The sequence below is a fragment of the Cucurbita moschata genome, unplaced genomic scaffold (genome assembly GCF_002738365.1).
Source record: "Cucurbita moschata cultivar Rifu unplaced genomic scaffold, Cmos_1.0 Cmo_Scf00003, whole genome shotgun sequence".
Taxonomy (NCBI): Eukaryota; Viridiplantae; Streptophyta; class Magnoliopsida; order Cucurbitales; family Cucurbitaceae; genus Cucurbita; species Cucurbita moschata.
Genome location: NW_019268519.1, coordinates 6,318,597 through 6,339,549, shown reverse-complemented (window position 1 = coordinate 6,339,549; position 20,953 = coordinate 6,318,597). Strand labels below are relative to the sequence as shown.

Genomic DNA, 20,953 nt, shown 5'->3' with positions numbered 1-20,953 from the left:
AATATTTATTATTTACATTTTATTTCGTCTCCTATCTTTTAAAAAGTGTCTAGTAAATTTTAAAATTTTTAATATATTATTTTTAGAATTTAATTAAGAATTTAAAAAATTTCTAAAAAAATGAGGAAAGCTATGGTAGAAAATTTGAGAGCAAATAGATAATTTGGTTCATACAACGAAACGTTTTTTTAATTTTTTTTTTATAAAAGATAAAAAAGTGTTAATGTTATTTTAAAAATTTATTTATTTTAACTTATTTTATTAAAAAAATATGAATTTTTTCTAGAGCAATTTTTAATTTCTTAATTTAAATTTAAGTGTATTATTGAAACTTTTAAAAATTTAAGAATATTTATTTATATAAATACAAAGTTTAGACGTATTTTTATTAATTTAGCAAATGTTTTGGTCGTCTCATGGATTTGGAGATTATAGCCACTGGAGCGACCAATACGACAATAGCCCAATGACCATTTCGGCCCGCACAACAAAAAAAATTAAAGCATCCCCAAGAATTTGGCTTAGGAGAATCAAATACAGAAAACTCTATAAAAAAACGAGCTAAGTAAGTGTGAAAATTTTGAGTATGGAAAAACCTTGAGTAGGATGCTTCGACTCAGCCCGACCACATGCAATGAAAATACTTTATTGAAACGTTGGAAGGAATGAAAAATTCTCGAGAATAATTGGATCAAGTTTAAAGGTTATAGGGATGTGGTCGATGATTGATAAAATGTTATTCCAACTTAGAGGTTCGATATTTTCAAGAACATGGTGGTTAATTGTTTAAGAAGTCTTGCTGAGTTGAACAACGAAAAGATGAACGATTATATCAAAAGGACGATTGATAGAAAGGTGATGGAGATTGGAGATCTCGAAGGGATCCCTCCCTCCCTTTTATTCGAAATTTGAAAGAGATCTTAATTTTCTTTTAGACCGAGGAAAGTTCATATTCAAGTAACAGCGTAAAAGATCTCGACCATTAAAAAAAAAAAAAAACAACGGAAGCTAATTATATAACTCCCCAAAATCATCCAATTATCCATTTCCCTTTCAATGGGAGGTTCCATATCTAGAACAATCTCCATTCTTCATCTTCTTTCCAATTGATTTTCCAGCGTTGATTCCGTAAGGAAACTGTAAATTTCATCAGCGAATTGCAAGGCCTATCCATTCTTTCGTGAGGGAACTGTAAATTCCACCACCGATTCGCAAGGAAATGACCGCCGGACCTTCGAAGAAGAGGCAGCGGGTTCAACACTCCGCCTGCACCAGCCGCCACTCCTCCGTCATCCCTACCATCGACTGCTCCTCCTTACCAGATAAATCCTCCACAGAAGTCTCTAAAAAGCCCCTTAATCTCTACCGTAATTCATCGTTTTCCTCCATCGACGCCTTCAACGACGCCTCCACTGCCGATATTCTCCTCCGTCTGTATTTAGAGGTTACTCCTTTCGATTCGTCTGATTCCGAGTTCCTTGCGTCTTCCGACATCCAGATTTATCTCCATTCGCATGTTCTTCGCCGATCGAAGTACTTTTCTGCTCTGTTATCCGATCGATGGCAGCCACAGAAGGATGATGATTCCAGTCCTTTGAGATTAGGTTTTGGTGTCCCGGCGGCGCATGGCTCCATGGATAACCATTTGGCTGTTCTTGAGCTTCTTTATGTCGATGATATGACGGAGGCTATAGATAGCGCGAAGACGGCGTTGGATCTCCTCCCCGTCGCGCTTAAATTTCTTTTCGAGGATTGCGTGAAGTCCTGCGTTCGATTCCTCGAGGCCGTGCCGTGGACCGACGAGGAGGAGAAGAGAGTGATGAATTTGATACCATTTCTGCAGGAGGAGGAATCGAGAGAGCTTCTTTCTAGGGTTTCGCCTGGCCGGAATGATTCTTGCGAGGAAATGTTGCAAGGACTGATCTTAGCAGCCATTCATAATTATCCCAATATGGCTTTCGTGAAGGCATTTGTGGCGAAGCTTTTGAAGGATTTTTCATCGAAGGAGTCGGCGAAGAGAGTGCTGAAGCGGGCATTCGAGACGAGCTTGAAGGTTGTGAAGGAATCATTGGAGGAATATTCGAGCCCGAATTTTAGAGGAGATCATAACGAGACGGAGGCCATTCAGAGGCTGAATTTGCATACTGCCATGACTAATGCTAAGCATTTGTCGTGGCTGGTTGAGAGGATGATTGAATTGAGGGTGGCGGATGTTGCTGTGGTTGAATGGAGTGAACAGGCTTCTTTTACTGCAGATTTACAGAGAGCGTTTCGGGACGATGCGTGGCGGGGCATTGTGCCGGGGTTTCCTTCAGTTCTTCTGCGGTGTACCTCGAAGCTTGCCAATGCGGTTGCTGCTGGTACCATTTTGGCCACTAAACAGGTATCAACCATCTTGCACAATCTTTCCAACTTCTCATCAGTTTATGGTAATGTGCTGTCCGTTTGATTTTTTGAAAGATGGCAAAGGTCTCTTTTGGTGTTAATCTGATTATAGCTTTACTTTTTGAATTTACTTTTTGAACTTCCCCTCAAGGTTTTTAGCAAGGTTTTTAAACCCTTCTGCAAGCGACAGGTTTTCATGTTCTCCTCCCACCCAACGTGCGATCTTACAATCCACTTTCCTTTGGGGTGGGATCTTACCGTCCACTTTCCTTTGGAGCCAGCGTCTTCATTTTGTTCTCCAATTGATGTGGGACCCCCAATCCACACTTCCTCGTTGTCCACCTCCCTTCGGGGCTCCGCCTCTTCGCTGGCACCTTGTGTCCACCTCCCTTGGGGGCTCTGCCTCTCCGCTGGCACCTCGTGTCCACCTCCCTTGGGGGCTCCGCCTCTTCGCTGGCACATCACCTGGTGTTCGGGTTTGATACCGTTAGTAATGCCCCAAGTTTACAACTAGCCGATATTGTCCTCTTTGGGCTTTTCCTTACGAGCCACCCCTCTTTAGGCTTTTCCTTACGAGCCTCCCCTCTTTGGGCTTTCCCTTACGAGCCTCCCCTCTTTGGGCTTTCCCTTCTCTTTTGAGCTTTCCCTAAGGTTTTTAAAATGCCTATCTAGGAAAGGTTTTCACACACTCTTATGCTTCATTTTCATTTTCCTCTCCAACATGGGATCTTACAAGTTATTAATAACATAGTTAGCAAATTTGGTCTAATTTTCTAATGGGGGATCATGGTTTGCTTGAGATTTCTTGCTTGTTTACATTGGGAAGGTACGAGAGTAATGAGTTAGTCCAAAGGCATTTTTGATGAAAAGACGAAGCCCCTTTTTCTTTCTTGCTTGCTTTTGTAATGAGAAACGAAATTCTTAATGTAGCTGTTTGGGCGTGTGGATTGATTAGAAAACTGCTTACTTTATACTTAGTTTTCACTTGGGGTTCTAACATTTCAGGTTAGAAAGAAGCTGGTCAAGCATTGGCTTCCAGTTCTGCTTGTCAGCAAAGACCACTCCCCCTTGCTTTCCGGCAACAAGAATCTGTGTATGGAGCTGGAGGAAACATTCCTAAGAATCATTTCCACGCTTCCTTTGTCTGATGCACAGGAGTTGTTGCAGCAGTGTCTTAGCTTCACTAGAAATGTTGATGATTGCCCTCACCTATTCAAAGCATTTAACACGTGGTTTCGACGCGCAATGCATCCACCACAGCCAGAGAAACTTTGATAAGAAAGGAAACGGCGACTTTGTACTGTGAGTCGTGATTTCCCATCTCTTTAGTATTTTGTGCATATAGGAAGTGGAAACTTAAACTTTGTATATAAACCCAGAAAGGTTTCCCTCTGCAACTGAAATGGTCTCCTTGGATGCTCTTGGTGTACCTTTTCTCATAAGCACGATGTTTCTTTTGTTTTTTTGGCTGCAGTTGTGATGTAAATTAGGTTAAGAAGCTTATAGTTATCTAAATCTATTGGCAACTCATCTTTTTCCTTCTCTTTGTTTGTTTTGTTTTCTTTTGAGTTTTTGGGCAATAATTTCAGACCAGAGTTGTTGGAGAAATGTTAATTCAAGTAAAATGTAAGTTGAATGATAGAAGGGCTGTAGGCAGTGTAAACTTGGGCGGGCGGGCGGGCGGGCGGGAGTTCTAGTTTAACCTTACTCTTTGGACAATGTCATAAAGAGAACCCCTCAAGAGGTTAATATTGGTTTGACTTATGGGAGGCTTGTTAGGTATCCTATTATAATCTAACCTATCTGAAAAATGGTAATGTAATCGGTGGCAACAACACACTGAAATTTCAATTCAAGGCCGCATAGTTGCATGCATGTTATTGAACAAAATCCATAGCAATAAAGAGATGCCCTATAACAATTCAATCTCTCAGCATATCCAGAAAAGGTGGCCGCGTTGCATTAACAATGATCAAAACTTAAAAGCAGTTGTCTAGACAGTTCTTCCTTGTTTTAAAGGTATCTTACAAAGATTAATAGGAAAGATGAAAAACCTCGCAAGTCTTACAAGGTGTCCTCTCAGCTACCAGTCATTGAACTGTATTGTCGATTCAAATTTGTCTTCCCGGTCTTTATGTCACAAAGGTGTTGCAAATCCTATAAGATAAGGTATAATGATGAAGTTAGGATATGAAATCATGCTATACAAGATATTTATGAGTATGGATGACCATTCAAGATGAAAGTTATGGATTATCATTTATCTTAGTGTATTTCATAACAGAGTCAATTTTGCATTTAGTTCTCCATGTTTTATGCATAAGCTTATATGGACTCTTTCTGGACATATGATTTTGGTTTTTGAAATTGGGCGAACATCTCAAAACTCAAAAGAATTCTTCTAATAAGAAACTAAACAAAGAAGTTATTAGTAAACACGAACCATCTTACTTTTCATAAACAAAAAGATAAGAACAAAATCGTTCTCAGACTAGGGTTGAGAGTTCAAGGCAATCAAAATTCAAAGCACATTGCATATTCTGTACAGATAAGAAGGCCATTGCAGAACTTCTTCCACTTCCTTCAAGAGATAAAATTGGGAAAGAGCAACAATAGTGCAAAATTTCCTGATAGAAGTGTTGCAGGACAACGAGAACATAACAGAGAGTTAACAAAACAAGATCCGAAATCATACGAACAAAAATCCTCTCCGTATCGCCGAAGGATATGCACATAACCATAAGAACAGTTTATATAGAGAAACGGCGAATAAAAAACCTTCAGAAAGCCAGCTCCAGCAATGCGAGTCGACGGCAATTTTGGACTTCAACCGAGCTGAGGCGACGGCGCTATGGAGTGGCATCAGAGACTCCACAGTAGCCAAAGACGAAACAATCCTGGAGTAAAATAGAGTACGACCGATGAAAAATGGAAGCAAATCAAGTATTTTCAAGATCCGAAAAAGTTCAAATACAGTAAATTAACAGATCGCAAAGAAATTCCAGCACGTAAACGACTGAATGAAATTGCAAAATTTGAAGTAAAAGTACCTGGAAACGGAAGTGAGGCCCCTAGAGGAAGAAGAACCAGGCATTGGATTTAAGGTTTTGCGAACGAGTGTTCTGGTCCGTCCGGTCACGAACCTTGCACCCGTCGCCGTGAGAACTGATCGGCAAACGGAAGCCATTTCTGGTCTTCTGGAGTAGGCGGAACGCAGGTTTTTCTCTACACACCGTCTTGGGAACTGACTTTATTACGGGAAAATTTTTTCTGCTTATATATATATATATATGTTAAACTATAAAGTTTTTAGCGGGCGTAATTATTTTGTGTTTGGAGTTAAATAATCTATTTTATTATGAAATTATCATGTTTTTAATTATTTTAATTATTCAGTTTATTATATACATTTTCCAAAATATAATTAACCTCAATATTTAAAATATTTTATTGAAATTTCAATAAAAATATTCATAAATATCGACGTCAACAAATAATTGATGAAAAATTATAAAATAAAAAATAGAAAAAAATAAAGTAATAAATAAATATTTTACACTTTCTAAATATGTTATCCTTAGCCGTCTGCTATTTTTATGGGCCAGGTTGGTCATAAGTTTGGGCTATTTTTATATTTCTGCCAGAATAAAGCCCATATATAAAGCCCATATAAAAGCCCATGACCAGGCCGAAGCCCAAGAAGCGGCGTTTTATCGACGGGAAATCGGAACGATTCAAGGACTCGGTGATCACATAGATCAGTCTCTGCAGAAACATTTCGGAATCCCTCCCCTGTGAGTAGCGGTGGAAAACATTACTTAGACAGAGCCAACGTTTGCGATGGCTGCGATCTTAGCTCGCAAATCTCTTCTTGCTCTTCGTGCTCGTCAGTTTGTAAGCAATCTTCTCTTCTTTGCCCTAATTTTTCTAATCTTCCGCCCGCTCCCCCCCCTTTTGCCGGTGATAGACTTGTAAGAGCTAATTGCCTGAATATGGACGACGTTGTGCTTTTATTTTGTTTTGAGCTTTCTGGCGTTTGCAATTGAATCGTGGTTTTCTGGGTGGCAATTTGTTTGTTTTAGTTTAGATATTCGAATCGTTGAACGGATGGGGTATTTTATTGTATTTTTTTTTTTTTGCGCAATCTTGCCGAACATACAATTATGGCCATTGGGAATTTTATCTGTTCCGTACGGTTTGTGTTTCATTGCTAATTCAATAGGAACAAACATTTCGATACGGAAATGAGACTGTCTGTCGTTTCTTTCCCCTAACAAGGAAGGATTTGTAATTTTAATGTCCCATTTGGAGGGAGATTATGTGTAGAAAGAGGAACTTGAAGGTACTAACTACTGGCCGACCTTTGATGGTTAGGCTGTTTATGCAATGCAATTTCCTGAACTTTTCTGGAAAAATGTAGGCTATTTTCTAGATAGGTCGCCAAGATCTGTGGATGGTTTCCGAAATTTTGGGGGTGATGTTTAAGATATCTTGTATGTTCTTTCCTTGAATTATATTAATGTATTTGCGGTTGGGAAAACTAAAGGAGATTGGCATTATGGGGTTGTGTGGCTTATTTTGCTTGTAACTAGATTACCTGTTATTTATCCCCTAAGCTTTATTATTTATCTATTTCTATGTTGGGATGGGAGGGTTCTGTTCAATTTTCACCTTTGAAGGTCTTTTAGTGTTATTTGCTTTGCTGTGAATTTTTCACTTTGATATTTGATGAAACATATGATTTACTGAGCTTTAGTTGTCAATGGAAGTATTCACAATATTGATTGAAAACTTGATAGTAATCATGTCATATAAATCATATTCCTCAGTTTTTGTAGTTGTAAGAATGTTTTGTGCCCTTTGTTTTATTTATTATGTGTAATCTACTGTTGTTAGGCCATCTCTGGGCAAGCATTGCAAGGTTCTCCGTTTCATGGTCTCCGGTCAAGTGCACACTTGTACAGTACCAAAAGAGGTTTTGTTTCTGATTCTCATCATCTTAATAATTATACTCGTATATCCATATTGGCATAATTAATCACTGCTGAACCAAGCAGTGTGCATATGATCCACAGGATGCGAACTTATTTGTTTTTTCCTGCCATAATGGTGCTATGGGTATTTTTCTTACCTTCAAATTCTTTTCCATCTCATTACTTCTGCAGAGGATGAAGAAAGAGAGCAGCTTGCCAAGGAGATGTCGAAGGATTGGAATTCTAGTAATTTTTGTTTTCTTCCATAGTTTCTTCACTGTTTCCTTTTAAATCTTTTTCAGTTGTCCGTTCTATTAGGTTTGACGTTTCTTACAAAAATTTATTTCTTGGCTCTTTATAGTTTTTGAGCGTAGCATAAACACTCTATTTCTCACTGAAATGGTACGGGGTCTGATGCTGACTCTTAAATACTTTTTTGAGAAAAAAGTCACTGTAAGTGTCTTCCAAACAACCTTCTGTAGCACTAAGCTAAAGTTCTTGTTGATCCTGATTTCTGATTATTGTTCATGTATCATGCAGATCAATTACCCATTTGAGAAAGGCCCACTAAGTCCTCGCTTTCGAGGTGAGCATGCCCTCCGACGATATGCAACTGGAGAAGAACGATGCATTGCATGCAAGCTTTGTGAAGCTGTAAGAATTGGATCTATATTTTTAAGTTTTAGTTTAAATCATTTTGGTTTGAACAATATATTTCTACAACGAAATGTTAAAGAAGTTTGTAGCACTATAGCTTGGTCATTGTTTTACCATCTTTTAGTGCATTGAAGCACATATTGTCATTTTTAGTCAAGTTGAGTCTTACGAGGATAGATTGTATATAAGGTGATCTAGACACGCCATTAATTCTTGACTAAAAAGTGTATTTGAGAGGGGTTCCTTATATCCTTTGGGAAATTAAAATTTATATTCAGACATTGCTGGTTCTATGCATGGGAAAATGTGTTCTTTAAGATTGTAAGTGTTTAGTGTATACAGCCGCTAGTTTATGCTCTTTTGATCCATAAAACTCATGATTTACTAGGTAATATAGTCTCAAGGTCTTTATTAGCCATGTTGTTTCTTGTCTTGATCGCCTATTATTAATTTCTGTGATGGTTAGAATTCAAGTTTGTAAAAATGGTTACTTTAGGGTGAGTGTAGGATGCATTATGAATGAAATGGTTTTAAGTGAAGCACTTATCTTGTTTACATAATGTGTTAGCCGGCCATGGTTGGAATACTTTTGGTTTTTATTTCCTAAACAATTATGGAGATAAATTCGATATTTTAAAATGTGCTACATTTGAGCATAAGCTTAGCTGATCATTACTTTGTGTTGTGGCTTTGAACTTATGCTCGTTATTCGATTATTCTATTTGATTTTCTTATTAGATTTGTCCTGCCCAAGCAATCACAATTGAAGCCGAGGAACGAGAAGATGGTAGTCGTAGGACCACAAGGTGATCACCTCGACAACATCTCTTTATTCTTTTATCCGTGTTCCTAATTAATCTTAATTTTCAGGTATGACATTGACATGACCAAATGCATCTACTGTGGATTCTGTCAAGAGGCATGCCCTGTTGACGCCATTGTCGAAGGTCCCAACTTCGAGTTTGCTACAGAGACTCACGAGGTTGATCTTATTACGTTTTGAATGTTATGGTAAGCTACCAACGTTGCTGATGAATGTAGGCTCATAGTTTTTGTGATTTTGTAGGAGCTTCTCTATGACAAAGAAAAGTTGCTTGAGAACGGAGACCGCTGGGAGACTGAGATTGCAGAGAACCTTAGATCTGAAAGCCTCTATCGCTGATACATTTGCCAATGGTGCACTCTGCATTTAACTTTTCTTTAGTGGCATTCATAATAAGATAAACCTGAGCATGCTGTTGAAATTATTTTGTGTTCTTGGTATACATGAGTTGAGAACATAGTTCTTGCTTCTTACTACGGCCCAAGTCTGAGATTTTTCTGATATCTTTTGTTTTTCTTCCCAATAAAAATGGGAATGGTAATGGTTTCTCATGGAACAGTCGTAATGTAGGTAATATTTGAACAATGTCATCAATATCTCATCAATGTTCTTCCAGAAAGCATCAGAAATGTGTCAATTTGATTAACAAAGTTCACTAGGCTACATTCCTTACATTCCTTGATATTCGATGCTAACCAAGGCTCATACTTAGAAGGTTTAGTATGAAGCATATTATATATAAAACTATTTAAGGGCTCATCTGTCTTTCTTTGTACCCAAGACCTTGGTCCATGAGTTCTCAAGCTTTTAGTTCTTGACCCTTTAAGCATTCATCTAGGAGACTTGTTGGGTCTTATGGTCAGTGACAACTCGATCCGAATGTATGCTCAAGACTTCATGCGTTTCTTGCAATATAGTCTGATATCCGTGTCTAGGGTTTAGCCACTTACAAAAGATCCCCACAACATATATGTTTTGTTTTCTAATTCTAGAAGAGGGACCAGAATTTCGATTTTGGTTATATGATGATGTCCATAATTTTTCGGAACTGATCATAAACATATTGATTGATAGATTAAGGGTCTCTAAATGCCAGTTAAGGTCAAGCTAGACAGCTTAACCGACCCTCCTTCCAAAAGAAAATTGGATATATATGTATCATGTATGTACAACTAGCCCCAATTGGGAGGTGCAAGTGGACAGGAGAAGTATGATATGTTTATAGACTGAACTTTCCTTCTCCAACAAAAGAGAATTGGCTTGCATTCCAAAAACTACAAGAAACAAATGATCAATTACAGAAAATATGCAAGCTAAAACCAGCTCAATCTCGAAGTGTGCTGTGTTATTAACAAAGAATCAACACCACACCAATGTGTCCCTCCTACTTATTCTCCAATCTTTCAATGCCTTGAACTTCAGCTGGTTCTGGGAATATCTCCTTCGAATGTCGTCGACGAGACGACGAACGTTCGCTGCCACCATTCCGATCACTTCCTTGCGAACCCATCGTTCTTGATCGTTTGAAACTACTTCCGCCTGCTTTAGTCAAGGAGGCTGATGGAAGCATTGTAACATCCGAAAGGCTTTGGTGCCAGCTACCGAACAAAGAAGCATTCCAAGAACTTCCAATGGAAGTTGATCGAAACTGTCTCGAGCTCGAATTCTCTTCCCTTACTACCTTCAATGGGTTCTCCAAAGCTTTGAGGATGTATTTCATCACGGGTCGCCTCGAAGGTTTCGGATTGAGACAGGACTTGGCAACAACAGCCACAGCCCATGCTTCTTCCAACAGATCGTCGTCCACGATCAATGACGGATCCAGGATCTTTGTCACGAGTTCCTTGTTGTTTATATTGATGCAGGGTAAGGTCTGATCTAACCATTCGTTGATTTCGGCATCTGGGACGGCACTGACCCCGAGCTTCCCTGTTACGAGCTCGAGCAACACCTTTCCGAAGCAATAAACATCATAGGTACAAACTGCTGTCTGCAAACCTGGTTGTTAAAAGGGATGAATTATTCTGCTACGCATATAATATGGAAGGACATTGTTTCAATTACGTTATTGAGAACATTCAAATGGTTACTTTTCAGGTTGAATATTATGACACAATTCTCAAATAGAGAGAAGCAAATGACAATAATTCTCCAATGTTTAGGCAACAGTCGACCATTTCGTAAAAACGCGCAGATCAATACAGTCCATATGGGTCCAACTATCGTCGTTGATGCTCGAACTTCACCCTATACTTTAGGTTTAAGAATTAAGTGTAACAACCTAAGCCCACCGCTAGCAGATATTGTCCTCTTTGGGCTTCCCCTTTCGGACTTCCCCTCAAGGTTTTCAAAAAGCGTATGCTAGGGAGAGGTTTCCACACCCTTATAAAGAATGCTTCGTTTTTCTCTCCAACCAATGTGGGATCTCACAATCCACCCCCTTTCGGGGTCCAGTGTCCCACTGGCACTCGTTTCCCTCTCCAATCGAGGTGGGATCTCACAATCCACCCCTCTTTGGGGCCCAATGTCCTCTCTGGGACACTACCCGATGTTTAGCTCTGATACCATTAGTAAGAGCCCCAGCCCACAACTAGCAGGTATTCTCCTCTTTGGGCTATTGTGAGATCTCATATCGGTTGGAGAAAAGAACAAAACATTTCTTATAAGGGTGTGGAAACCTCTCTCTAAGAGGTGTTTTAAAAACCTCGAGGGGAAGCTTGAAAGGGAAAACCCAAAAATGACAATATATGGTATGTTGAACTTCCTAAGGGGATGAATTTTGAGACTCACATCGGTAGGAGAATGAATCATTTCTTATAAGGATATAGAAACCTCTCCCTACGAGACGCATTCTAAAGATCTTGAGGGGAAGCTCGAAAGGGAAAGCCCAAAAGAATAATATCTGGTAGCGGTGGGCTTGGGCTGTTACAATAGGTATTTAGACCCAAGACTGCAACCGATTCAAGCTGAATTCTCCTTTCAAGGGTATTTTCCTCCAAATGGGAACGATTCAATATTGACATGAATCACAAACCGGTGTCGGGAAAACAATTATAAACACGAAAATCGAACTAGTTTTCTACGTACCTAAAGAGGCCTCCTCAGATGACCTGCACATCATTTGGAGAAGAGTATTATCAGAAAATAATCAAAGAACTCAAAGAGAAACAGACAATGATAAGCAGATTCATGAGTTGAAAGGGTACTTACTGTGGCAATCTCAGTAGCTTGCTACTTCTGCTCGGTTGGGCTTCCCCTTGTTGGCCACAGACATGGCTCAAGCTTCCAAGCCGCACTTCAAATTTATCATCAAGGAGTATGCTACTCGCTTGAACATCTCTTCATTACCAAAAGAAAGCATTGTTAATATTTTTATTGTTAGGATGTACATTAAGAAGATATTGTCCGATTTCACTCGTTATGTATCGTTGTCAGTCTTACAGTTTTAAAACGCGTCTACTAAGGAGAGGTTTCCACACTCTTATAAGGGATGCTTCGTTCCCCTCTCCAACCCATGTGGGATCCTTCCCCCTCGAGGGTCAGTGTTCTCGTTGGCACACCGCCCGGTGTTTGGCTCTGATACCATTTGTAACAACCCAAGCCCACAACTAGTAGATATTGTCCGTTTTGGCCTGTTACGTATAGTCGTCAGCCTCATGGTTTTAAAACGCGTCTATTATGGAGAAAGGTTTACGGCAATACGTAACGGCCCAAAACAGACAATATCTGCTAGTAGTGGGCTTACGATGTTACAAATGATATCAGAACCAGACACCGAACAGTGTGCTAGCGAGGACGTTGGGCCTCTAAGGGGGGTGGACTGTGAGATCCCATATCGGTTGGAGAGGGGAACACCCAAGAGTATGGAATCCTTTCCCTAATAGACGTGTTTTAAAACCGTGAGGCTAACGGCGAAACATAGCAGGTCAAAACAGACAATATCTGCTAGCGGTAGGCTTGGACTGTTACAAATGATATTAGAGCTAGACACTGGGCAGAGTGCCAACGAGGACTTTGGGCCTCCAAGGGGGGTGAATTGTGAGATCTCACTAGTTGGAGAAGGAAATGAAGCATTCCTTATAAGGGTATGGAAACCTCTCTCTAGCACACACGTTTTAAAAACCTTGAGGGGAACCCTGAAAAGGAAAACCCAATGAGAACAATATCTGCTAGCAGTGGGCTTAGAATGTTACAAATGGTTTCAGAGCCAGACACCATAAAGTGTGTTAGCGAGGACGCTGGCCCCCAAGGGGGGTGAATTGTGAGATCCCACCGGTGGAAGAGGGGGAACGAAGCATTCCTTATAAGGGTGTGGAAACCTCTCTCTAGCACACACGTTTTAAAAACCTTGAGGGGAACCCCGAAAGGGAAAACCCAATGAGGACAATATCTGTTAGCGGTGGACTTCGAATGTTACAAATGGTATCAGAGCCAGACACACCATAAAATGTGCCCGAGAGGACGCTGGCCCCCAAGGGGGGTGGATTGTGAGATCCCACAGGTTGAAGAGGGGAACGAAGCATTTCTTATAAGAGTGTGGAAACCTCTCCCTAACAGACGCCTTTTAAAAACTTTGAGGGGAAGCTCGAAAGGGAAAGCCAAAGTACCTATGCACGAGAGGAGGAGTACAATCATGATGCAGAAAACAAAGACCCTCAGCAGCTCCTAATGCAATTTTAAGCCTTGTAATCCAATCCAACGACTGCAAACACTCCTCATCACTCATAACTTTCTTGAACAACGAAGCTGATAAGTCACCATTTGGGAGAAATTTATACACCAAAAACTTCTCATTTTCATTCTCCAAGCACTGACCAATAAAAGGAACCAATCTTACATTCGAAACCTTACTCAACAATTCCAATTCCACCAGGTAACCATCATTAGCTCGACGCAAATCGACTCGTTTGATAACGACACGAATCCCGTTCTGCAATACACCATAAAAAAAATCCCCTGAATGACCATGTTTAACAAGGTTCAAATCACTAAAACCATTACTTGCTTGAACCAACTCGTCATACTTGAACGTAGGATAATCAATCAACAACCGAGGAGTCGGTTCGACAGCCTCCGAAGGAAGAACAGGTCCCACGACACCTCGTCTTCGATTAGTAGTTCTTCTCTTCCTCCTCCATAGGAAGATTAATATCAGCAACACTATTAGGAAGATAACAACACTCCCACCAATAACACTGCCTAAGATAACACCATTCCTGTTGCTCTTCTTCGATGATACTTCTGCTATCGGATGTTCGGTAGGCTCGAGGAAGCCGAAAGTACCAAAAATGAGTCCCCTTGCAGAATAGAATGACGTACATACAGCCAACGTCCTCTGTCTAGACACATTTTGGAGGCAGTTACTCACGAAAGATACGTGGGTAGGTAGATAATCAGGAACGTTTCCTTCGAAGTAATTTCCCGACAGATCGATGACACTGAATCTTCTCAATATGATTGTAAGACTCCCATAAAATGCATTCTGAGATACACTAAGAACAGCATCAGTAATGTTAAAACTCGAGCTATAATTTGGTAGCAATCCTGTAAAACTATTCCTAGACACATCAAGAAGCTGCAATCCAGACATTGACCACAACCCATCAGGGATTAAGCCAGTAAAGTTGTTATCTTTCAGATCCAAGGATTGCAACCGTGTTAACGTTCGAAACAAACCGTCACTCAACGAACCATCGAGCGAATTGCTCCGGAGTACCATACTTCGCAAGCTCGTTAATCCTCTTAACTCCAAAGGCAATGTTCCAGACAAAGAATTGACACTCAGGTCAAGGTCAAGTAAGCTAACAAGCCCTCCAAGTTGAGCTGGTATTGAAGAAGACAACATGTTTTTCGAAAGGTTTAGATACCGAAGCTTCAATAGGCTCCCAACGCCCGGAGGGATCGACCCGGATAAGTAATTAGAAGAAAGATCAAGCCGAGATAGATGTCGAAGCGATGCAAGTGACGATGGAATAGAACCAAATATAGAACAAGACCGTAGATCAAGCACTTGCAGCAAGCTGAGATGATGTCCAAACCACTCAGGAATCACACCAGGAAGAATGAAGTTAGAAGCATTAAAGGACTGCAAAAGGGTCAAATTAGCCAAGGATTCAACGGCAAATTGAGGGTTCTTCCTACCAATACTTGTTCTTCTAAAGCCAGCAATATTGATATCAGTTACACTACCATTAATACACTTGATACCCTTCCAGCCTATGCAAGGGTGAAGCTTTATAGGCCACTCCTTGGTTCTCAAACCCAACGACGACCTGAGCTCGAGTAACGCAGCTCGTTCGGCCCGGGAAGAACTCGGTGAATCTTGTTGTTGAAATGTGGGCTCAAAGAACAACAAGAACATCAAGAACAACAAGAATGCAAAGTGTATCATATGTTGCTTATCATAAACCATTGTTCATAAACAAAATCCAACACTGAAATCCTACAAATTCCCATCCCTCTCTCACAGTTTTCTATAACTCAACTCCCAAAATTCCATTATGTTCTTCCCCTGTTCCCCAAAAATCCACTTTGTTCTTCAATTTCTCTGATTTAAAGAGATGGGTATCAAAGAAAAACCAAAACCCACCAAGAAAAACAGAGAAATGACAGTAATATAACAATTTTAGACAGAGATAGAGAGAAAGAGGAATGTAAATTAGTGAAATAAGAGACTGGTTTATCACTTTCTCTCCCTCTTTCCCAACAGCCAACCCGGAAACTTGGTGTATCCGCCACCGTCCACGGCGGGTTTCGCCGGAAACTTGGTGGCTTTGAAACGCCGGCACTGGAATCCGAAAACAAAGCTCCAACTTCTGCGGCTGTTCACGGCGGAGGGGAGGAAAAACAGGGGATTTGGAAGTGGGGTTTATATGTTTTGGGAGATTTGCGTGTGTCTAGAAAAATTGCAACTTTATTTAAAAAAAATTGCTGTGTAGTTGTCAATTTGAAGAAGGTGATGAGGAAAAAGGGGTTGTGATCATTTGAGAGCTCAAAGCATTAAATTATGAACATTAAAGTCAGCATTTTTGTTCAAATGGAGCTAACTCAACTGTTTTTCTTGTACAACAATTACGAGTACAATATGGAGACATCGATGAATCTAGTTAATTATGTATGGATCTATCATGTCTTAAAGATTATATTTTTTTTTGTTTAAAATTATTTAATACTGAAATATAATTTATTTGACGTAAGACTGAAAAATTAAAATTAAAATTTTATTATATGATGGTTAAGTTAAATATATATATATATATATTTTATATTTCAAGTGATAAATAAATGAGGAAGATTAAAAAAAATTATATATTCTTTTTGTAGTTTTTTTAAGTGTTTTAGAAAAATAAATTGAGAAATGAAAAATTTATGTGTCAGTTAAAAATGAAAGCTAAATTAATAAAAATATCAATAATTTTTTTATTTTTTATTTTTTAAAAATGTGTATAAACTTTTAAAAGTTTTAATGATAAACTTAAATATTAAAAACTAGGACTCTCAAATTTTTAATAATTTAAAAAATACTATTATTATATCGTTACACTATTAATGAAAATTTTGGAAGTTTAATAATATTTTTGAAACACTTTTTTAAGTTAGAGTATTTTAACGATTTACATTTAAAATATTATTGAAACTTTTAAAAATTTAAAAATATTTTTTTTAAATAAATATAAATTTTTATTAATTTAGCTTAAATAAATAAAAAAATCAAACAAATGAACAAGTGAGAATTATGATGAAATGAGGCTTAATCTTGAGGGAGGGTGCCTTAATCATTACCAAGTGACTCCAACTTTTCAAATAAAAAAAATAATTACCTTTTTCTTCATATATATACATATACATATATATATATATATATATATATGTATATATATTATCCAATAATTGAAAGAATTTAATAATTCACACCACATGGTTTTTATGAGTTGTGAGTGTAGTTTCCAAAAAATCATATTTTACAAAGGTGGAGTAGCCACATGTGTAAGCCAATTGGATTTAAGGGGTCGTAATTATTGAAGATAAGTAAGCTTATACTCAAGGTAGACAACATTATATTATTGTAGGAATCCATTGTTCATATCAGTGGTACTAGAGTCCTGCCTTTATCTTAACTTAGTCATGTCAGTAAAACTCTCCAATGTTAACAAAGAAGTTGGGAGCCTCAAAAGTGTAGTCATGATGAAGATATGTGGTATTCTAGACAACATTATAGATATGAGTATTTAAGAAGAAACTCAATTAGAGGAAAAGCATGGTATATAGACAAGGGACACTATCTTTTATTGATATGAGACTTATGGACAATATTATACCATTTTCGAGAGTTAAGAAACCTTAATAATTAAGTAATTTGAGGAAATAGTTTCTAAAATAAAATCTTATATATTCTTCTATTTAATTTTTAAGATAATCTTATTTGTTTTTGTAACTATTTGTACTCATCAATATATAAACCCTAGTCGTCAGTCGTTGTAGAGTTTTCTATCCTAGTATTACCATGTATATTTCTCCTTCTCTTTTCATGTTCTTTATGTAGATTAAGTGTATGAGTAATCCGATCTTAAAAAATGGTATCAGAGTTAGAAGAGTCACCTTAATCTATAAAGATAGAAAGTTCAAAGATCGGGATTAAGAAGATTGATGGATTCGCTATCAGTCCCTATAAGATGCAGATTGAAGATTATCTATATTAGAAAGATTTTCACAAGCTCTTGTCTGGGATGAAACCAAATTCCATGACCATGGTACAGTGGAAACTAGGATTGGTAATTTCTGTTAGGTTATGGAGCCTGATAGCTTGGTCAACGGTTATATCCGGTAAAGCTATATTTGGTAAAGCTATATCCGGTAAAACTATATATAATAAATAGCTATATATAGTAGATGGTTAAATCGGGTAAAGCTATATATGGTAAATAGTTATATATAGTAGATGGTTAAATCTGGTAAAGCTATATTTAGTAGACTAAACCATATATATATCCCGTCCGGTAGAGCTTTGTAAATGTACTTTCTATTCTCTGTGCTCTTTCTGGTTGTACATACCTGAAGTCATCAATAAAAAAAAAAAAAAAATTCTTTTAGCCAGAGTTTTCCTTGCAATTTTCTCTATCCTGTTCTTTGTGTTCATCTAGATCGAGTGTGTGCGTTGTTGTGCGATCCTAACAACTGGTATCAGAGCTAACGACTGGTATCGATCCCAACAACTGGTATCAGAGCTAGGCAAAATTCACCACGATTTGTGAAGATGGAAAGTTCAAAGATTGGAATTGAGAAGTTCGATGGATCCGATTTCGGTTTCTGGAAGATGCAGATTGAAGATTATCTGTACCAGAAAGATCTTCACGAACCTCTGTTGGGGGTGAAGCCGGATACCATGACCACGAAACAGTGGAAGCTCAAGGATCGATAAGCCTTAGGGATGATCCAGTTGATGCTATCCAGAAACGTGGCGTTTAACATCATCAAGGAGAAGACAACGTCAGATCTGATGAAGGCGCTGTCAAATATGTATGAAAAACCATCGGCTATAAAGAAGGTGTATTTGATGCGTAGATTGTTCAATCTACAGATGTCTGAAGATGGACGTGTTGCTGATCATATAAATGAATTCAATATGATCATAAGTCAACTGAGTTCGGTGGAAATTAATTTCGAAGATGAAATTAAAGCGTTGATTTTGATGTCATCCTTACTCGAGTCATGGGATACTGTTGTTGCCGCAATCAGCAGTTCCCGAGGATCTGATAAACTGAAGTTTGATGAAATTTGAGATGTAGTTCTCAGCGAAAGTATTCGCAAACGAGAAACTGGAGATTCATCAGGCAATGCTCTCAGTGTTGATCGAAGGGGAAGAGGTAAACCGAAGGGCCCAAACAAAGGGCGATCAAAATCAAAGAATCGAGAAAAATCTCCAAATAGACCAAACGTAACGTGTTGGAATTGTGGAGAAAAAGGTCACTTTCGGACAGGTTGTACAAGACCAAAGAGGAAGCAGAATCATAAATCTGGAGATGATGATGATTCTATAAATTCAGCAGAAGACATTGGGGATGCTCTAATCCTCAACGCGGATAGTTCGATTGAATCCTGGATTTTGGATTTAGGTGCGTCTTTTCATTCGTCTCCAAATAAAGAGTTGTTCCGGAATTTCAAGTCTGGAAATTTCGAGAAGGTGTATCTTGCCGACAACAAAGATTTGGAGATTAAAGGAAAAGGAGATGTCTGCATAAAAACTCCGACAGGAAATCAGTGGACATTAAAGGATGTCAGATATATTCCTGCTCTCAAAAGAAACTTGATCTCTATTGGTCAGTTGGATAGCACAGGTTATGCAACAAAGTTAGGGAAGGGTTCGTGGAAGATTATGAAGGGTTCGTGGAAGATTATGAAGGGTGCTACGGTAGTAGCATGTGGCTCAAAATCTGGAACCCTATACACCACTGCAGGGTGTATGAACATAGCTGCTGTTGCTGAGAGTGCTTCAAATTCAAGTCTACGGCATAATAGACTTGAACCTATGAGTGCGAAAGGAATGAAGAGGCTGGCTGCGAAAGGAGTTTTAGAAGGTCTAAAATCTGTTGATGTGGGTCGTTGTGAGAACTACGTTATGAGCAAGCAGAAACGAGTTAGCTTCACAAGGATCGCCAGAGAATTGAAGAAAGTGCGGTTGGAAATGGAACCAGATGTGGAGCAAGGTTCCATGACCACGAAACAAGTGGGAGTTGAGCTTGAGTTGCAGGGAAACTCACCTAGTGATGTTGTAGCAGATACTCAAAAAACTCCTGAGACTACGGCTGAGGAATCAGATGTGGAGCAAGGTTCCAAGACAACAAAGCAAGTGGGAGTTGAGGTTGAGTTGCAGAGAAAATCACTAAGTGATCTTGTAGCAGATACTCAACAAACTCCTGAGGTTGTTGGGGAGGAATCAGCAGTGGAGCAAGTGACACCTTAACTGGTGTTGAGAAGATCATCCTGTACTATTAGAGTACCAGATATGCATGTACCTTCATTACACTAGCTGTTGCTGATGAAAGGGAAGCACAACCCTTTGATGAGGCCGTACAGTTGGAGGATACAACCAAGTGGGAGCAAGCCATGGATGATGAGACGTCTAGGCTTCAAAAATGCGTTGTACTGAGGCTGAATACGTGGCAATAGTTGAAGCTGGAAAGAAGACGATATGGATGACTGACTATCTGGAAGAATGGGCAAGAAGTAGCACGAAGATATTCTTTACAGAGATAGTCAGAGTATCAAACAGTTGGCGAAGGAACTCGGTCTATCATTTCAAGAGAAAACACAGAAGACGGGTGCAAAGAATCCTTCAAACATGTTGACAAAATGTGTTGATGTTGGAATATTGAAGTTGTGCAAAGCCTCAATTGATATGGTGCCATGAAGACCATGAAGATGCTCATGGTCGTTTGAGAATGAAATTCTTGGTTGACCAGATCAGTCTCCATGTAGAAGAATTGTTAGGTTATGGAGCCTGATTCTTATTTATAGTTTGGTCAACGGTTATATTCGGTAAAACTATATTTGGTAAAGCTATATATAGTATATAGCTATATATAGTAGATGGTTAAATTGGGTAAAGCTATATATAGTAAATAACTATATATAGTAGATGGTTAAATCTGGTAAAGCTATATATAGTAAATTGAACTATATATATATATATCCAGTCCGGTAGAGCTTTGAGATGTATTTTCTATTCTCTGTACTCTCTCTTGTTGTACATAACTGAAGTCATCAATAAAAAAAAAAAAATCCTTTTAGCCAGAGTTCTCCTTGCAATTTTCTCTATTCTGTTCTTTGTGTTCATCTAGATTGAGCGTGTGCGTTGTTGTGCGATCTTAACAATCTCTAAGTACATCCAATTGATGTTGTCCAAAAACATATTGGACGCTCAAGGTTTTGTAGGCTTTAAGGTTGATCTGTTTGACGTTGTTTAGAAATGTAAGTTCAAAGATCAAGATCAAGAAGATTGACAGATCCAATATCGGTTATTAGAAGATGTAGATTGAAGATTATTTATACTAGAAAAATTTCACAAGGGCTAGAAGATGTGTTATCGAATATGTACAAAAAAAAAAAAAAAAAAAAA

At 38.6% G+C, this 20,953-nt stretch overlaps 4 protein-coding genes across 5 annotated transcripts; 2 read left to right on the top strand and 2 right to left on the bottom strand.

The window, feature by feature from the left end:
• Nucleotides 1–1,027: 1,027 nt before the first annotated feature.
• On the top strand, nt 1,028–3,924 carry LOC111441011 (BTB/POZ domain-containing protein At3g05675-like). 2 transcript variants are annotated; one of them, XM_023077889.1, is made up of 3 exons: nt 1,074–1,133; nt 1,165–2,383; nt 3,391–3,924. In XM_023077889.1, exons 2-3 carry the CDS (start codon nt 1,220–1,222, stop codon nt 3,658–3,660), a joined length of 1,434 nt encoding a protein of 477 aa, XP_022933657.1. In that variant the 5' UTR covers nt 1,074–1,133; nt 1,165–1,219; the 3' UTR covers nt 3,661–3,924. The 2 variants fall into 2 exon arrangements, with proteins under 2 accessions (XP_022933656.1, XP_022933657.1); XM_023077888.1 differs by having other exon boundaries at nt 1,028–2,383.
• Nucleotides 3,925–4,301: 377 nt separating this feature from the next.
• On the bottom strand, nt 4,302–5,640 carry LOC111441012 (protein NUCLEAR FUSION DEFECTIVE 6, chloroplastic/mitochondrial-like). The gene is made up of 3 exons (XM_023077890.1): nt 5,436–5,640; nt 5,164–5,282; nt 4,302–4,542 (listed from the first exon to the last, which is right to left on the bottom strand). Exons 1-3 carry the CDS (start codon nt 5,570–5,572, stop codon nt 4,523–4,525), a joined length of 276 nt encoding a protein of 91 aa, XP_022933658.1. The 5' UTR covers nt 5,573–5,640; the 3' UTR covers nt 4,302–4,522.
• Nucleotides 5,641–6,121: 481 nt separating this feature from the next.
• On the top strand, nt 6,122–9,460 carry LOC111441225 (NADH dehydrogenase [ubiquinone] iron-sulfur protein 8, mitochondrial). The gene is made up of 8 exons (XM_023078208.1): nt 6,122–6,279; nt 7,282–7,360; nt 7,551–7,604; nt 7,720–7,811; nt 7,899–8,012; nt 8,754–8,821; nt 8,886–8,997; nt 9,082–9,460. Exons 1-8 carry the CDS (start codon nt 6,226–6,228, stop codon nt 9,175–9,177), a joined length of 669 nt encoding a protein of 222 aa, XP_022933976.1. The 5' UTR covers nt 6,122–6,225; the 3' UTR covers nt 9,178–9,460.
• A 580-nt stretch (nt 9,461–10,040) lies between these two features.
• Nucleotides 10,041–15,720, bottom strand: LOC111434209 (probable LRR receptor-like serine/threonine-protein kinase At2g16250). Its single transcript, XM_023071597.1, has 4 exons — nt 13,446–15,720; nt 12,049–12,177; nt 11,926–11,948; nt 10,041–10,836 (listed from the first exon to the last, which is right to left on the bottom strand). The coding sequence occupies exons 1-4, from the start codon at nt 15,248–15,250 to the stop codon at nt 10,223–10,225; spliced, it is 2,571 nt and encodes an 856-aa protein (XP_022927365.1). The 5' UTR covers nt 15,251–15,720; the 3' UTR covers nt 10,041–10,222.
• Nucleotides 15,721–20,953: the final 5,233 nt, after the last annotated feature.